Consider the following 18,920-nt stretch of genomic DNA (forward strand, 5'->3'; position numbering starts at 1 on the left):
TGTGGGGTTATGAAGATGCCTGAAATGCCAGAGATGTGCAAGGGAGGGAGCCATACCCCAGGGCCTGCAGGCTGTGGGCCCTGTCTCCCGGGGGCCTATGTTCTCACTCTCACACTCTCACTCTCACACTCGCACAGGTTGGCCAGAGGTGCTGGAGACAAGGAGAAAGAAGGGAGTTTGGAAGGGACATGAGTGGAGAAGAGAGGGAGAAAGGCCCTGAACAAAGACAGCCTTGAAGCTGCTTGCTTCTGGGGAACAATAAGCCAATTGGTTTGGCCTGGGGTAAACCCTTGTTTCAGTGATGATGGGGAAAGGAGGGGTCCGAGGAGAGAGTTTACAAAATGGAAGATTCAGGATCTCAACGGCAGGGCAAAAGGGTTTTGATGGGCTTTGGGAACCTGGGAAAAGGAGAAATTTTGAAACAAATGGGATTTAGATTTCCCACCTCCTCCACTTGTCTTCCCTGCCCCCCATGCCCACCCTTCAGGTCCCTCACTTCCTTTTGGCATGCTCTCTCTCCTTTATGTCTGTCAAAGCAAAGAGTGTGCTCAGGAAAGAAAGTGTTATCAGCCATTTGCATGGGAATATAAATATAGGATCCTGTTGGCCTCTCTCAGGGATTCTTTTATTTTAAGCCTTAGTAATCAATAAAATGTGGTGTAGATTCAGATTTGGCCAGGCCCCACCCACAGCCTGAGTGTAAAGATGTGGCATGAACCCCCAACAAGTTAAGCCTCAGTGGTCCTCAGTGGGGGGAGGGCCCTGACATTTGGGAGAAGACAGTTATTCCTGAGTGGCATCCTCCCCTCTCCACACACGATTGCACAACCCACACTTCAGGGCTATTACTCCCAGTTGAGAACCACTCTGGTGGAAGTATGGTGAGATTCACAGAACAGTTCAAGATCATGATAGAAGAGATTTCCCCAATCTAGAGGTAGGAAGTCAGATGGGACCCAGTCCCTGCTTCACAGAGTGCTCAGGCTCCTCGGGACGCATGTAGGAACACAGACACACACTGCTCTGTGGTGAAAGGGAACGCAGGGTGCCCTGGGAGAAGAAACTAAGCCACAGTGGGAAGCCGCAGAATGGGGAGGTTCCCTGCAGAAGGTGACATCAGAGCTGGGTCCTACCGTAAAGGGAGAAGGACCTGTCAAGTGGAGGGAACAGAATATATAATGGCACAAAGGGGTAACTCTGTAAGCCACTTGGGAAAACAGGAGGGAATCTGAGATGGGTCTGGCCAGGGGTGTGGGAAACTGAGCATTAATCTGTGAGGGGCCTTGAATGCCAAATTAGGGAATGGGGACTCTGCCCTGGAGCCGGGAGCCACTGGGCAGCTGGGCTAACAAGGTCCATTTTGAGGATGGTGAAATCAGCCAGGCAGGCTTGGAGGGTAGTGGTAGAGGAGGGTAGAACAATAATTTGCAAACTCAAAGGCTAAGAGTATGTTTGCCTTGGATGCAGCAGGAGGGAGCCACTGAAGGGTTCGAGCCCTGAAGGGATAGGAACAAAGTTGACTTTAGGAAGATTTTATTCCCTGGGGTGGCCTTTGGAGGAGAGTGTTCCTTGAGCACAGGAAACAGATTTTGTTTTTATATGTTTATATTCCTGGAACATGGTAAGCATTCAACAAACTTTTGTCAGATGAATGAATGAATGGACAAATGAATGAAATCAGCATGGAGAATGGGGCTGAGCTTGGAAGAGGACAACCCAGGAGGCTGGGCCTGGCCCAGGTCAGGGAGGTACTATGGTCAGGAGGTTCTAGGTGTCACACTCCACCTTACCCCCTGCTTGGGGTGACTGGGGGTCCGGAGAGGCCATGGATTAAACCCCACGTGGGGTGACTTTGCAGGTCTCGAATGGATCTGCCTGGTTCACCCTCACGCCAGGCCTGCTCCTCGCAGCCAGCCCAGATGCTGTCAGTGGACACGGGCCATGCCGACCGGCAGGCCAGCGGCCGCATGGACGTGTCAGCCTCTGTGGAGCAGGAGGCCCTGAGCAACGCCTTCCGCTCAGTGCCACTGGCTGAGGAAGAGGACTTTGACAGCAAGGAGTGGGTCATCATTGACAAGGAGACAGAGCTCAAGGACTTCCCCCCAGGGGCCGAGCCCAGCACTTCAGGCACCACGGATGAGGAGCCCGAGGAGCTGCGGCCACTGCCAGACGAGGGCGAGGAGCGGCGGCGGCCCGGGGTGGAGTCCGTCATCCGGCCCCGGGGACGCAGCATGCAGACTCTGGCTGAGGAGGACCTACGGCAGGCACAGCCCCAGCCCCCACCACCCCAGCTGAGCCAGGCTGATGGCAGGTCGGAGACATCACAGCCCCCCACGCCTGGCAGCCCTTCCCACTCACCCTTGCACTCGGGACCCCGCCCTCGACGGAGAGAGTCAGACCCCACAGGCCCACAGAGACAGGTAAGGCTGGGCTTGTACCCCACTCCCCAACCCCGGGTACCCAGAGTCCTGGCTTGCAGGCCTGCAGTGCTCCCATATATGTGGGGGCTACAGACAAATATCCCCATAATCACAGGACTGTGATCAAGGTAGACAGGTTCAAGGGTCTGAAACTGTGTTTGGGGCCCAGACACAGCTTCCCAGAGGAAGTGCCCTCCCAGCTGTGAGTTGAGTCTTGAACCATGTGCAGTGTTAGCCAGGTGACAAAGAAGGAGAAAGGCCTCCCAGGCCAGAAATACAGCACGTGCAACACCTGGAGGTGGCCATCAGAAAGGCCTCCCCTGTGGCTGGGGAACTGCAGAGGCCGAGGCTGCCAAGGTAGGTCATGGGGTCCCAATATGGAGGGCCTTGGGCTAAGCTAAGGAGCTGGGGCTTGATCCTGGCGGTTTGGCTGGCCACCAGAGGCCCTTAAGCATTCCATTTCTATGTTCGGACGGTCGCTCGGGCTGCTGTGTGGAAAAGAAATCGAAAGGACACAAAGCCAGAAGCAGGGAAACCACTTGTTGGTGCTGGGCAGGAAAGTGCCCTGGTAGCCTGGACCAGCGAGGTGGCTATGGGGAGAGCACCCAGGGGAGATGATGGAGTGGGGAAGGAGGCTTGGATGTTGCCCAGAGTTTTGGGTGGATGCTGGAGCCGTCACTCAAGTGGTTTTGAAAGGAGAATGGGTTCATACTTGGACAGTGGCCTTGTGAGACCTGTGGGATGTCATGTAGACGCCTCTGAGGCTCAGGAGAAGTCTCACTGGAGATAGGGATTTCAGGGCCTCAGAAGCTAGAGAAGTGGGTGATGTCACTCAAGAGGACTGTGTAGGGTGGGGAGAGCCAAGAGTGGGGGCAGAATCTGGGAAACACCACCCTATACAGGGGGATGAGAGGAAAGGGGACCCTTGAAAAAGATTGCGTAGTCAGAGAGACGTGGAGGGGCACCACCAGGGCTCCTGAAGAGAAAGAAGAAGGCTGAAGGGGGAGTACACTTAGCCTTGTGAACGAGCGTCTGGGACAGGGCAGGGGTAAGGGCAGCAGGGAGGGGAAAGAGCAGGTCCCTGTGGACAGGGTAGGCTCCATGAAGGAGTGCCTTGTAAGCCAGGATGGATGAAAAAGGGGAAAAATGGGGTGAGCAGGAGGGGTTCTAGATTGAGCAGGAGGGTGGCTGTGTTGGGGATCCATCTCTCATGGAATTTTGGTTATTTTCTTCTGACAAGGACAGGGTGTTTGGGGCTGGCAGACTGCCACTCGCCCAGTTTTCCTGTGTGCAGAAGCCAACCTCTGATCTAGAAGTGGGTGTTGACTCTTGCATGCACTGTGTACTGAACAGGGCCCCGGGTTCCACAGAGGGTCTGGGGAGAGCCAAGGTGGTGGTGCTGGAAGGGGCTCAGGGGCTATGCTCCACTCAATCATCCCACATTGGGATGGTAGCCCTGGGAGATGTCAAGGTGCAGAGTTGGAAGCCAGTTCTGTCACTCTCTTGGCCAGCCTGGGAGCCCATGGTGCCTCAGGTAGGGTGGTTCTGGGAAGGAAGTGTATTCAGTCTCCATTCCATACTGCTTAAGAGAAAGGACTTCTGAGCCACGATCCTCGGGATCATGCGTCCTGGCCTTGCCCTGGGCACTGGGTGCTTTGGGGGATCAATAAGTGAGAAACATGAGACCCCACCCAGAGAGGTCCTAAGTGACTTGAGATAGAGGCTCAGGCATGGTGGGGTGTGGCTTGGCATGACTGTGTTGCTGACCTGGATATTGTCCCCACCAGGGCCAGCACTGGGTAAGCAAAAGGACAAAATTGGCTGGGGCTTCATCACTCCTCTCATTCATTGCTTCATTGATTCATTTCCTTAACCATTCGACACTTATGGAGCATCTACTTCTGCCACGTGCCAGAGGCATTAGAGATCATATGGATTTGTTTCCCACAGGAAGCAGAGTGTCTAGGAAGGGAGACAGATAGTGGTGGTATGGGGTGAAAAGAGCCCAGAATTAAAGTCAAGAAGCTTGAATTCTGGACTTGGCGTGGCCTATCCTTTCCCGGTGACTATGGGTTAGTTACTGTCCCTCTCTGGGTCTCAAAGTAGGGGAGCTAAGCCATCTCTGCAGTTTTTCTCAGCTTCAGATTCATGCCTCTGTCCTGGGAGTAAACATCACAGTGGGGAATTCTGGCCAAAGAGTGAGGAGAGAGAGATTTGGGGGAACAGACACTGGGTGGTGCTTGTGACATGCGTAGTGCTGTCTGTCTCAGCAAGAGATGAACTGTGTGTATCTGTAGGGGTTAGGTGTTCTGGGGCCTCAGCTTCCCCATAGTATATGAAACAGAGTGGGGGTTAACATTCTACAACCGTGTGTTTGCATTTCTGTGTCAACTTAACTCAAGGTGTGCAGTTCATGTGGACATGTCCATGTGTCCACATATGTTGGTGCCCACATGTGTAGTGGGTCTGCAGGTGTGTAGAAAACTGTGGAAATCTAGAATGTCAAAATCGCTCAGATAATAGCAATGATAGCGATAATTCCAATGGCAGCAATAATAGCTGGCACTTTATGGTCTTTACTACGTGTTGGGTACTAATCTAAGCATATTACATATTTTATTGGTGTATTCTTCACAAAACTATGAATAGGCAGTCCTATTTAAAAGGTAAGAAAACTGAGGCTCAGAGAAGCTTTCTTTAGCCCAGGTTTATCAGCTTGTAAGTGGTAGAACCAGGGCTTGAACTCAGAAAGCTGGTTCCAGGGTCCATTCTCTGAACACGTTGGTCTGAGGTCTACCTGTTTAGCTGGGGAACAAACACAGACAAGAGATTGCAGATGGTTTGTGCAGAGTTATAGACCACCTGGTGTGTGTGTGTGTGTGTTTGTGTGCATCTGCTGGCTGGCCCATGTTGGCAGATCAGTGTGCAGTGGCCTCTGTGTGTGTTTGTGTGCCTGTGGGTGAACACAGGGGTTTGACTAAGTTTTGCCAAGAATTTCAGCCCATCAGGGTGAAGCAGAGATCTTCCTTGGTCAAGGGCAGGGGAGGAGGGAGAAATGGGCTGGCATATTTTACCCCTCTTTCTCTGGGCTGGCTTGAAGGATGTCCTGAGCCCAACTTGGGGCTAGGTGAGGCCCCCAAACCTGGCTGCACCTTGGAATCACAGCTTGTGGAACTCCCTACCTTCTGGGACGACTAGATTGTGTGACTCAGGGCAGGCAGAAAGTGTTTTGCCCCCCACCCCTACACCACCACCTTTCTGCATGGAATCCCACTGTAGACAGAGGCGTCTGCTCAGTGTTTGATGTGTGAATGTCCTCATAACAGCCATCATTAAAAATATGAGCACCCATAACTCTGTCATCTACACCCATGGGGAGCAGGGATGAGGAGAATGTGGAACCAGGCACAACTTTAAAGTATCTATTTTTTATTGCTGTGCAAAACATATTTTTAAATGTTTTCTTTATACCACCTCACTTTATTCTCAAGGATATTTAAGGGTCAAATTAGAAGTGGCTGAGAAAACTAGGGCAGAGGGCAACACAGAAGACAGAGTACGTGATTTGGGGGAGGAATGTTTGCCATCCTTTCCTAGCTGTCTGTGGCAGGTAACATAGCAGGTCAGCATCCCCATGAGTACATGGACATTTGTTTAGCAGCCAGCAAAACATTTCCCTGCCATGCGTTGGGCAGTGTGCTAGGGTCTGGGGGACAAAGATGAATAAAGCTTCACAGTCCTGCCCTTCCAGAACTCACACTCGAGTGGAGTGGGGTGGGGATGTAATGGTCTGAGAATAGATGTTTATAATCAAGGGCCTGACAGAGAATAGAGATCTTGCGTGGGAAGGTAGGGGTGACTTTGCAGAGGAGGTGATCTTTCAGCTGGGTTTTGAGGGCAAATGGGTGGCCACAAGTGGTGCCTAGGTTGAAGAAGCAGGAGCACACTGGGATTAAATATCAGTCTAAGGAAATTCCCCTGCCTGGGATGTAAAACTCTAGCTTCCCACATATGTTGGGAAAGGGGGGTTCAGATAATTGTGGGTCCCTTTGTCCCTTGGATCTCTTGGTGGGCCTAATCCCCCTAACCCCCAACACAGATGGGACAACTGAGGACCCGAGACCCAGGGATTACATGTACCCACTTTGACCAAAAAGAAGCTGAGGGAAATAGGGGTAAAGGCAAAAATAATCCTGTTAGAGTTTTCTCTCTCCTGCTCAGTCTGCTGGATGGTCCATGCCAGGTCCATTGTACTCTCATATGACATCAGCAAGGGAATAATGGAGCTGAATGTCCCAGGACCCCTCTTCCTTCACCCCCCTACCCAAGCAGCTGTCCCAGCCAGTTCTCACTGCCCCACTAAAAAAGCCATTTAGACTGGCCTGACTTTTAAGAAGAACTAAGGGCCAGAATGGGAAAGGTGACACCCAACCTACCATTTCCATCCCCACATGCTTGGGACATTCAGTCCCATTTACCCTGCTCCCTCTGAAAGCATGAAGGCTTGAGGGCAGAATTCCTCTTGATGGCAGCTTGGTCACAGCTCAGAAAAGTCCCTTCTACAGGCTGCCTCGTGGCTTGGCCTTGGGGGTTAGGAGGGTGCCTGTTTGGAGAAGCAGTTTCAATTTGCCCCTTTCTACTTGTCCTCTACTCCTATCTTCATACCAAAGAGTGATTTGAAGGATGATGAGACAGCTAACACGTGCACAGCATGTACTCCACGGAGGCACTGTTCTATGCTCTTTGCACATTATAAATCTATATAACAATCACCCACCCTCTGGGGTGGGTACCCATTTTACTGGTGAGGAACTGAGTCACAGAGAGGTTAAGTAATTTGCTCAAGGTCACCCAGGTAGTAAGTGGTAGGGTTGAGATTCAAACATGAGTAGTCAGACTCTAGAATCTGTCCCTTGTGATATATTGTCACCATGACCCTGACACTCCTGCAGTGGGGGCATGGGTGCCAGGGCAGATGGGAGTCAGGGAATGGTCTCTGATGGGGAGGCATGGAATCTAGCTGGGGAGGCAGAGGCACACACCTGCCGACATGTGGCCAGGAACAGTTGCAGTGCAGCCTTCCCAAGGGGAAGGATTCCCTGTCCTAGAGTGACATCCTGATCTCAGTAGGGCTAAACGGGGAAGGCTTCCTGGAGGACGTGAGTGACCCTGGTCTCTGCAAGGAGACCATGCATGGCATGAAGGAGTGCCAGAGAGGAGGAGGAGGGGGAAGGGCGCTGGAGGCCGGAGCCTAGATTCTGAGGCAGGACCGGAGGGCCGTCGGCACCCTCCTCCACCCTATCCCTTTCGGACCCTGCCCCGCCCGCCAGGGACGCCAGCGTCGCGGGGGCTGTGAGCGGTGGGTGGCCCCCGAGACGGAGCTGTCGAGTCTGTGCCTGACGCCTCTTTTCCCTCCACTTTCTTGGTCTCTTTCAGTTGGAGGAGGACAGACTCTCGGGGCACTCCCTCCCGCGGTACAGCCCCCTGCGACGACTGGCGTCCTCCGTGTTCTCCTCCTCCACGCTGGAGACTGAGCATTACCCTCACCCCGGCGGCGGCGGCTCCTCGGGCTCCTCCGGCTCCCTCATTCAGCGCAGCCGCTCGGCTGAGAGCAGTCCCGTGCGGGCGCCCCACCGGCGCCACGCGCCCCTGGCCGCCGGCAACCACAGACTCGTGCCCTCGGTGCTCCGCATCTCACGGTCCCAGCTGCAGCAGGTGTGGGCCCGGTTCACCCACAAGACCTAGGCTGGGCCCCCCCCCCTCCTGGAGGGGGCAGGTGGGGGGGGTGGGGAGCAGGCAGAGACCATGATTCCTTCCCAGGAGGCAATAATCACACACTCACATACCCCATCCCATCATGCAATACACACCCTCCATAAAGTTGGCCCAAGGTACTGTAATACACCCACCCCTACCAAATGCCCCCACACCTCCCAAAGTCTTGTTCTCTCCCCAATCCACTGCCCTCCCTTTGCTCAGTGCCAGCCAAATGGTGTGGGGAAGGGTGGGTGGCTGGTGCAGTTGCATGGGCCGGGCAAGGGCACTCAGCTGGAGCCACCAGTGGGTCTAGACTTCAGTGGAAATCAAGGTGTTGGGGAGATGAGGCGTGAAGGGCCATAGTCAATCTCGCATCCGGTTGGTTCTGTTTAATCTGTGATTTCTTTGCATGGCTGGGACCTGGCCCAGGCCCTGAGGGGTGGCAGGAGACCAGGGCCATCTCGGCGTGGTGTTTGTGTCTATCTGATCCTTGTGGGGCAGGATGCATGGCCCTGTGTATGAGATGGGGGTTCAGCCAGCCACGTTTAGTGGCAGGAATGGATGGGGGAGTTCTGTAATGGTCCCGCCGATGGGGAACGTCTCTATGCTTAGTGATCGTGGGATGGGCCCTGTGACCTTGTGAACCTTTCTCATACGAGCGTCACAGAGGACAGATCTGCCTCTCACATCTCACCCAAGGAAGCCTGGCCACAGGGTGCCATGTCTGGGGCTCAGTCCCCTGCAGGCTGTCCCTCTCCCAAGGCATATCTATCATCCAGTGGCAGGATTGGTTGTCTGGCCCCAACTCCTCAGGAACTGAGGATGGACGAGCAGAGGTCTGTGGTCAGCCTCTCACAGCTGGAGCCTAAGGGTGTGGAGACCCAGTCTAGAAGTGGTGGTAGAGGGTGGTGTTGCCATGAATGAGGGGAGACCTTTGAGCTCAGCTATAACACAAGTGTCTCAGAACAGATTCCAGACAGCACCAGCCCTACCACTGTCCCTCTCAAGGGGTGACTCCTTCCGGCTGATGCATCAGCCAAGTGGGTGGGCCCCTAGTGGCCATGGTGAAGGGAGGGTAAAGGACAGGCAGGTCAGATGGGGATCTGGAGATGGGCAGGAGGTCAGGAGGCCAGATTGCTTGTGCCCTTTCTACCCGTTTCTCAGCTCCCAACCTGTCACAGCACGCCCCCCTCCCCCAAGGTTCCCTTTCTTCATTTCTGCCCTTGTCATCTAGTACTTCTGTTCCCCTGGGGAATGGGATTGTGGTGAAGATGATGCCAGGAAGGGCAATGCCTGGATAGGGAGGGAAAGAGGAGAGGAGTCCTGAAATTTTGCAAAATATTTATTGCAGTGAGATTGTATCTGTGTGTGTTTGTGTACACATGTACATGCATGTACGCCTGTACATGTGTGCGCTGGTGAGTATGCGTGTGCTTATGCACAAGCATTTGTGCATGTGGTAGAACTGCCATGGATGAATTCTCAGTCTGTGCACTGAACAATTCCAGGGAGTGCCATTTACATAGATTCCAATGTGAATGGCACCCCTGACATTACACAATGCTGCAGCAGTATATGTGTGGTGGGCACAGTGTGTGTATGTGTGTGTGTTAGGGATTAAAAAAGATAGTCCTCAGTAGTTTCCTATGTACTTGCTCTCACCTGGCTCCTCTCTCTGCTCTCTCCTCCCCTTGATCTCTGCCTTCCTCCCAACTCCATGGCCCCTTACCTCCCTACATGTCTCTAATTGGAGTAGAAAGAGGTCTCAGGGCCCCTGGAGCTCTCCTCACAGATGGTGGGTATTGTGGTCTGACTCATATCCATGAGCTGCTCCCATACCCATCAGGCTTCTTTCCCCAAAATCTGAGGGTATATGGGCTACAAGCACTTTACCCATCCTGTCACTGAAAGCCAGACTCAGGTTCTGATTGCCATGCTCCCTTACCTCTATCCCACTGCTTACTTTTGTCCCTTTTGAAGCCTAAGCCTTTGCTGCCCTAGGGACTGTTTGGGGTGATTCCACACTCTGCCAAAGTGGAAGGTAGAGGAAGAGTCAGGGTAAACTCTTGGGAAAGAGACAGAAAACAAAAAGCACAAAGGAGAGGGAATGGGGATGGATAGTAGCCCCGCTCCCCTCCTTTTGGCACTGCCTCCCTCCTTCCCCCCCACTCCCTGGCCCTCTTCCCATCCTCCCAGGTAGGGGCAGGGGGTAAAGTAAAGGGGAGTCTTTGCCCACCACTAGCTGCTCCATAAGTCAGCAGCAGTGGGGTAGGGCCTATGCTATCCAGAGTCAGATGAAACCAAGCACTCCATTGTCTGGCATTCTCTCCCAGAGGGCTGCACTTCCTGACCCTGAGCACAGCTCCAACTCAGTGCCCAGGACCCGGAGGTACTCTAAGATCCCAAAGTGCCTTGTGGCTTATCAAAGATGATGGCACTCACGTTAGCCTCGTTTTACCATTAAATGCATATTACTATTTCCAAAGTTTGGGAGGTAGGGAATCCAAAGGTGATTCCAGGGGTGGCTGAATTTTTGAACAGGCACACACCAAAACTGATACCTGTGAGAGACAGCATGTCTTTTAAAGTAACTGTGAACTCATTCCAACTAAAAGACCATGATTCAAAACATTTTGTCCTTTAGGGGACATCCTTTGGCAGAACCTCTGTGGTGAAGAAGAGAGTGTTTGGGAAGCCACAGAGCTCTGAGCTCACAGGAGGCCATCTGATAATGTTATCTTTTGATGGTGGCTTTAATGTTTGGAAAACAGCAAAGGTCACTTGAAGCCAACTATGCTGGATCAAGTTCATGTGAATCTCGCCAGAGCCCCGCATGGTTTGGGGTTGGCAGCTGCCTATCTGTAGTTCCCAGGCTGAGCAGGGAAGTTGTGGCACTGTAAGGTTGTCAGGCTCTGTTTTCTCAAGGATTTCCCAAAGGGAAGACTAGAATGTTTCGAGTACACAGCCTCTCAAGGTGTCAGCTTTGAAAAGCAGCAGCACTCATTTGTCGTACTTTGAAAATGGTGGTGTTTTTGTACTTTATAGTCACACCCTGCAGATAGTGGTAGTTTCCAATTATTTTTCATTTTATTTAATGCTTTTTATGTACCAGGCAGTGATCTAAGCACTTTACAAAATCAACTAATTCAATCCTCATAATGGCCTATGAGGTAGAGCCCAGTATTATCTTCATTTAATGGAATAATCAGAATATTTAATTTACACGATCATATAAGCTACCTGCCAATCTCGACAAGCAGAGGTCTTGTTTGATAGGCATTTTAAAAACATTTGATTTGTGTATTGGTTAATTTATTGTCCTCTCTGGTTGGCCCCTCCTCATTCTGTCTGGAAAGAGGGGAGTTGTCTTTGAGCCATTCTTGCCTTCTTCCCCACTCCCATCTTGGCACGGGATGGTGTGCAGGCAGGGGTCACTCCAGAGTACTGTAGTTGCTGAAAAGGCTGGACCCTTTTACTCCAGAGGCCCCTGACCTCTTACTTTCACATGGTCCCAAGCATCCCATAGCAGCTCTGGGGAGTTTGTAGCAGAATAAGAGTTACCGTGAAAAAGCAGTACTGAAGACCCTGGCCTTGGTGGTGCTGGGAGGTCCTAGGGCTCAGGCTTGCAGACAGGGCAGTTCATTAGTTGCCAGTGACTACCAACCATGGGAATATCGGAGCTGGGTGTCACCAGCTCCACAATGGGAGCCAAGCAGTGTCAGGGAGTAGGCAGATTTGGGGACTGTGGTAAAGAGGGGACCCTCCTCTGCCATTCTTAGCTTAGCTCAGCCACTTATTGCCACTGTCTTCCAATTTTTATGTGAATCTCCCAATTTTTAAATGTTGGCATCTACTTTTAAGGAAGCAAACCATTTAAAGTCAAATAAAATAAAATAAAACACTGTATAAGGCAAACAAAACACGTTCACAGGGGAAGTGGCCCTGAACAGTCAGTTTGCCTGTGAGCCTGAGGACTCCCTCCACTCCACCCCCTTTCTCTCTTCTCAAATGATACAACCCAGGACTGCAGTACTCAAAAGAGGGCAGCGTCCTTTCCTAGGAACTCAAACAGGTGGGCTTCCTAGAGGAGGCAGCTTATGCACTGGGTGTGCCGTCTGGTGTGTATGGACTTCTTGGTGAGGCCATGGTGTGTGTGCCCGAAGGTTTGTGGGGGGGCGGGCAGTAGACTTGTTCTTGGTAAGTGGGCTCCTCCTTGCAGGACCAATATTTTCTTCATGGGATAGGGTGTTTTCCGAGGGCTCTGGGTCAGTGAAAAAGCTGTTCTATTAAATTCCCAGCCATTTATATACACCCCGCCACACACACACACACACACACACACACACACACACACACACTCAAGGCAGCTTGGGTCACAGCAATAACCGCCCAGCACTTTCATTCCAGCCACTAACATCCAAAACCACCTATCCCTCTTTGCATTCCCAGTTTTGGGGGAAATGAGCATAGCCCTGCCCAGTGTATGAGTGGACAGTGGCACCTCTGAGCCATACCTAGTGCATTAACTCTTGCCTCCCTGAGCCGGGGGTGGGGGTGGGGGAGGGCGGCAGGCCCCTCCAATCCCAGGAAAGCCAGAGGTCCTCTCTGGTGGGGAGAAGGTCTGGAGCCCCCTCCTTTGCTGCCCCGCTCTTCTGCCCTGCCTAAGTCCCCTTTTCTGGGGAGGGGTGGTGCTGTGTGCCTGGGTTGTGGGCTGGGAGGAACCTGGGCCTCTGGGTTGGGCAGAAGGAGCTGGGTCAAAGTAACTGTATGGGGTACGGGGAGGAGACCATGCTTAGAGAGGGTGTTGCTCTGATCAGGGGTGGGGGTGCCCTCAGTGTGGGGTCAGGGAATGCTGTACCCTCTGCTGTCCTTGTGTTTAATCTCTGAGGATTTAGCATAAACTCTAAGGAGAACACCAGCCCACCCTACCTTATCCCAAATTCCACTTACATCTGGGACACTCCCAACCCAAGGGGCAGGAATCAGGACATCCCCATAGTCCTGGGTAATAAGGAGTGTGGAGAAATCACTGTATGCCACGCTCACACTTCATTCTCTCTCCGGACAGCAAACTAGCAACTCCCGACCCAGGAGAGCACAAGAATCGCGTTTCCGGGCAACTCTCACATGTTTATAACTGTAACGGGACCCCAACCACCACTTTAAACTGTCCCTGCCCCAGCTCCCGACCCCACACCCCTGCGCCCGCGGCCGTCGCACCACGAATGTACGTTCCGTCTTTTTAACAAGCTGCTACGCGGTGTGACCAGGGTACCGCCCGGCCTCGAAGCCCCCCGCCCCTGGGACCCGTCCTACACGTTTCCAGAGCTTCCCTCCCGGGCGCCCCGCCTCTGTCCGCCGCCCGAGGGGACTTCACCCCTGCAGCCCCCACCCCCGCCGAGCTGCCTGCTGCTAAAGTACTTAACTTGGGTTAGCGCCCCCGACCCCCTCGCCTTCGCGCTAATTTTTTTGTTTGCTTTTCCCTACTGCTGGCTCGCGGACACTGGGTCCCTGGCCCCAGGTGGGGGCGGACACTGGAGTGGGGTCTTGCCCTTTAGAGTGCTTCCAGGTCAGGGGTGTAGAAGCGGGTTGGGTGGGGGTTGGCTAATTCTGCAGCTCGAAAAGCTCCCGTCGCCCCACCCTTGATTCCTGTTACCTCACCGCCCACAGGGCTACCGCGCCCCGGCCCCCAAATGATTGGCCTTGCAATTGGATGCCAAAGAGCCCAGAGTTAATGGGGAGCAAAGCTTCGAGCCTAGGTCTCTCAGAGCCATGTAACACCCATTTTTGTGCCCCCGCCCCTGCGTCCGCGTCCCCTGCTCGACCCCACTCCACAGCTGAGGGCCCTGGGGGTCCCCAAACGTGCCCCCACTTCCAGCTCTTCCCCCACCCCCGAAAATAAAACTCAGGGACCAACATCTGCTTCCTTTGCACTTGCTCCGTCGACCCCTCTCCCCTCTTGGAGGGGGTTCTCAGGGGGAGGGGGCGGGGTTCAGGGCTCTTGAAGCTGACAGTATTGGATGCGGAGAAGGGCTGGCCCCTGCCCCCTGAGAGGTGGAACTGGTGGGATGGGGAAGCTCAGCCCCTTGCTCCTGTGTCTCCGGCACCCCCTCCCAACGTCAAGGGTGGGGGAAGCAAGGGATGAGAAAGGGGTTGGCAAAAGGACCCTCAATGAAGGTCCCGAATCCCAGCCGGTTTATTCCTGAGCCTCCCCCTCCCATCATAAATCCTCCCCCAGGACCCCTTTTTGTACTGCAATAATACTGTATTATACGCTTGCACTATTCCCTGACCCCGGCCAGCGTAAGCATGCACGAAAAACTCAAAACCACACACACACACACACACACACACACACACACACACACACACACACGAAGATGGGACGCTTTTTTCTCTTCCTTTTTCTCTCCGGGGTGCGTCCTCCTTAGTGTACACAGCGGCGTCGGGGAGGGGGGCCCGGGCCAGGGTAGAAGAGCATGCACTGAGCCCCTCGCCCCTAGACTGCGAGTACTGTACAAATCCAACACTTGAAACCGACACGCACACGCGCAGCGCCGCCACGGGGGTGGGACACGGACACGCACCCACACGCACAGGGCCGCGCACGGCGGGGATGAGGGGCGCCCCACCGCCCGCATCGCTGTGCGAGGGATTTTGTGCCTTTATAAGTCCCTGTATGTTAATGCAGACAATCCGGAGAGCTTGTGTACTACCAAATCCTGATTAAAGACACCTTGCAGGAACCCGCGCCTCGGCCTGCTTTCTTTCACAGTCCCCTCTTCTTCCCCACCGCCCAGTGCAGACCGTAACTGCAAGGTTCCCCATAGAGCAGAGGGCAGGGGGCTAGGATGATGTTGATTCAAGAATGGTGGCGGGCACGTTCCGTTCTGTTCTGGGGATCAGGGGATCCAGCTTCACTCCTATTCCGGGCTGTAGCTGTGACCCTGGCAGGTGGGGAGGGGGAGGGGATCCCAGAAAACTTCTGCCTAGTTGGACTTGAGCAACCTTCATGCTTCTGGCTGTCTCCTTCCACCCTGAGGGAGTGTTTGAGGTGGACTCTGGTCTCTGGTCCCTTCCTTTCTGCTAGGCCATCCTCCAACTCCCAATTGCCAACTGCTGGGGAGCGGGTGGGAGGAGGAGGGTGGGCCCCCGATCAGTTCTCCATGGGCCATTATAAGCCTATTGAGGCCAAGTGTGTGGTGGGGTGGAGAGCTGGGATGCCAGAGAACCCTGTGCTGGGGAACTAAGGAGGTTTCTTTCCTCTGTCATGCTGCTATGATGGGGGTATGGGAGTCTGAGATAGCCTTGGACTGTCCCCTACCCCCTCTACCATGTGGGGGGGGCAATGCCTATTGAGGGGGTATCAGTGAGAGCAGTTGATTGTGCTGAGTCTTGGGGGGTACAGAGATGGAATGTGGCTTGAGGGAAGCACTAGGTCAATGAAAGGGATGAGACACTAAAGAGAGCATTGCAGTGACTTGTGAAACTACAGACAGTGAGGGAGAAAGAGACTAAGAGACAGCAGGAGAGAGAAAGGGGAAAGAGGAGAGAGAGAGACAGAAGAGACAGGAGGGGAGCAAGGCAGGGGAGGCCTCCGGCAGGTCCACCAGGATCAAGAAGAAGCTGCAAGAGGCCAAGCCGCCAGGTATAAAGTGGGCAGGAGTGGGTTGAGGACACAGATCTGGGGGTGAAGAGTGAGACTCAGCAGCTGTCTTCCTAGCTCACCTCACCCTTCTGCTGACTCAGCCCAGATGACCCTCCAGAGTGCCCAGGTGTGTGTCCTGGGGGTGGGGTAGAGGGACAGCCCTTGGCTTGGCAGAGATGTGCTGAGAGGGGAGACCTAGACAAACCAAGAAAGACACTGGTCAGTGGAGAAGCTGACAGAGGCAACACCGCCTTCTCATCTCCTTCTCCCAGGCTGGTCATATATGGAGTGGGAGTGGAGTTTCTCCCAGGAGTTTTCCCTTCCAGCCTTCCAGTCTGGAAGAGGGGCGTTGGGAGGTGTCCACTGGGTGCCTTCTGAGAGAGGAGAAGGAAGAAGGGGGAGGAACTGCTGTGAGAGGTACAATCCCCCCCGCCCCCTGCCTCCTATACCTCCATTCCCCCTCCTAGGTTGAGGGAAGAATGTCAGGACTCACCCTCCTGCTTTGGTCACAGTACCCTTCCCAGCCTTCTTCTCTGACCTTGGGACCATGGGCCGATGAGCAGGACCCAGTGTCAGCTTGGCCAGGGCCAGCCAGAGGAGGCTGCCCAGGCACTCTGCGTGGGCTCTGGGTATGGGATATGTGGACTAACCTGTTCCCATGTCAGAGAGGGCCCTGACTTAGCCCTCCAAGGCTGAAGAGAGCCCAGCTCTATTGGTTCTGCTGACCTGAATAAACATGAGGCTACAGCGCTTAGACTTCTGGAGTGGGCTCAGTAGTGGGTGCAGGAGCCAAGGCTTTCATTCCCTCTGCATGTCTCAGCTGGAATGGCCTGCACCCTCCCCCATGAGCCAACCCTTACACCTGCCATGTGCCAAACTGGCATTAGAATCACCAGTGAGTTCAAAGCAGCCATATTTCTGGGCCTCATCTCTGATCTACAGAATTGGGAGGTAGGGCCCAGGGCTCTGTATGTTCATAAACATATTACTTGTCAAATAATTATGTGCCCAGTGAGGGAGAAGAACCACGACAAGAAAGTGGAATCACAAAGGGTCATTGCTCTGGGGAGGGCCAAAAAGGTATAGCTGTCTTGTCTTTGCTGACAACCAGCACAGTAGCTACCCTCTGAGCTGGGATAGGGCAGGGTTCCTTCATCCCCCACCCCTGGTGTTATCAGGCCCCGGGACCTGGCATACTGAGGACGTCTGGTGATTGTTGGTTGAGTAAATGAACACAAGATCAAATGGATGAATAACTCACTGGACTCTGGCCTCCAGGAGATGCGGGAAGAAGGTTAGGGAGGATTTTCCATGCTCTGAGCCCAGGCCCTGCCCTCCCCAACATGAAACCAGATGTATAAGGGGCAGAGGGATTTTGAAACAGAAAACCCAACATGCCCAGGCAGGTTTCGGGGTCACATGCATCCTTGGAGCAAAGCTGTTCCCATTGTGAGGTTCACAGTCCTTCCTGCCAAGGGTGGAGTGCCCCAGGTTTCCCTGTATGGGATGGGTTGGAGGCCAGTGAGGCAATGGAAAGACTTTGGATTCTGGATCACTCTGGTTGATGTGTTTTTCAACTTGGGCCAATGTCCAAGTCAGTGCCTCTCTTTTCAGGTTCCCATTCTGAGATTAGACTGGATGACCAATTTTCCACTCTTCTCATTCCACCTCCCTCCAACAACAGGAGGGCAGAGTGTGAGATAGAAGGGCAGGAAGAGGGTCCATCTTCTGGGTGGGGCTTTTCTAGAGAGATCCAGGGCTTGGCCAGAAGGCAGGGGAAAGGGTGGTTTTAACAGGGATACCCAGTATCAGAGATGAGAGATGTTCTGTGGAGAGGGTATGACCTGGTTGGGTCAAAGTACATCTCTGGTGGGTGGGATGTGCCTGGTGTCAGGTGGGTAACTTCTGCTCTGAACAGGAAAGAGATGATCAGAACTCTGTCTGCCTATCTGTCTGGCCCTGGCCCTCAGTTCTAGCACCTACCCCGCTGTTCCCTCTCATCCAGGAGCTCACAGCAGCCACTTCCAACCCTGCTCAATTGCTTTCTGTAGCCTGGACCTGGTTCCCCAGCACAAGGCCTGGTACAGAGTTAGCACGCAATGTTTGCCAAACAAATGCACAAATGAAGAATGAATGAAAAAACGGTGTAGAAAAGAAAACAATTGCTGGAGACTCCCAGTCTGATGTAGAGGGGACAAAGTTCTAAGGACACTCATCTGCCTGACTCCGAGTATGCTGGGGTACCTGGGTCTGCTGCTACCCTGACTTGTATCGCCTCCCCCTTCTGCCAAGACCTCACCTGTGGTCTGATCACAAGGAAGATTATGGCAGTTGGGGAAGGGGGATGTGTCACAGCCTTGGTCAAATCCTCAGCCTTGGAGATATCTGCTTTCCCCTCCACCAGACTTTGAGCTATTTGCATAGAGACCTAGCTGGCAGCGCCCCCACCTTTCTCATCACCCTGTTCTTCATAGATGTGGCATTCAGACTTTTCTGGGTTGCAGAGAGGGGCAATGGTTTCCAATCTAGGGTAAGCAGGGCAGGAGGTAGGAAGAGAGGCTGTGGTCGGGAGCAAACATCTATTGAACAATTGCTTCTGTTACCTCGTTTATGAGCACAACCTTTGTGGAGTCTGCACAGTTGACTTGTCTGACATAGATTGCACACTCATCCAAAAACAGAACTGTGCCTGTCTTGTTCAATACTTGATCGCAGCCTCTAAGATGGTGACTGGGGCCAACAGACATTCCTGGACCACTTCTGGAATATATAAATAAAGGACAAAAATGAACATAGTCTCTGCCTTCAAGGGGTTCAGCGTTCAGTAGGAGAGAGAACCATGCAAATGCACATATGTTATGGAGGGTGGAAGGCTGGCTAGTGAAGAATGTGGGAAAACAAGTACAAAGGAGAGAGTGAGGAAGTTTGCTTGATGGGTGGACAGGAAGGCGGACAGGAAGGCATGACAGGAGAGGAGTAGTTTAATCTAGGTCCTGGAGGAAAAGTAGGAATTTATCCTGTGTATAGAGGTGAGAGGGATCTTGCCAGATAGAGGAAACTGCCTGGACAAAGTCCCAAGAAGTGTGATACATGAT

General features: G+C 53.3%; 1 protein-coding gene across 2 annotated transcripts in view; it reads left to right on the top strand.

The window, feature by feature from the left end:
- The window catches only part of TTBK1 (tau tubulin kinase 1), a 41,063-nt gene that overhangs the window by 15,083 nt on the left and 7,060 nt on the right, over positions 1–18,920 (top strand). For both annotated transcript variants that reach the window (XM_077161870.1, XM_077161871.1), the window contains one exon: positions 1,859–2,420. In XM_077161870.1, coding sequence (XP_077017985.1) covers positions 1,859–2,420 — 562 coding nt within the window. The remainder of the gene's footprint in view (positions 1–1,858; positions 2,421–18,920) is intronic.

Source organism: Tamandua tetradactyla, chromosome 5 (assembly GCF_023851605.1).
Source record: "Tamandua tetradactyla isolate mTamTet1 chromosome 5, mTamTet1.pri, whole genome shotgun sequence".
Classification (NCBI taxonomy): domain Eukaryota; kingdom Metazoa; phylum Chordata; class Mammalia; order Pilosa; family Myrmecophagidae; genus Tamandua; species Tamandua tetradactyla.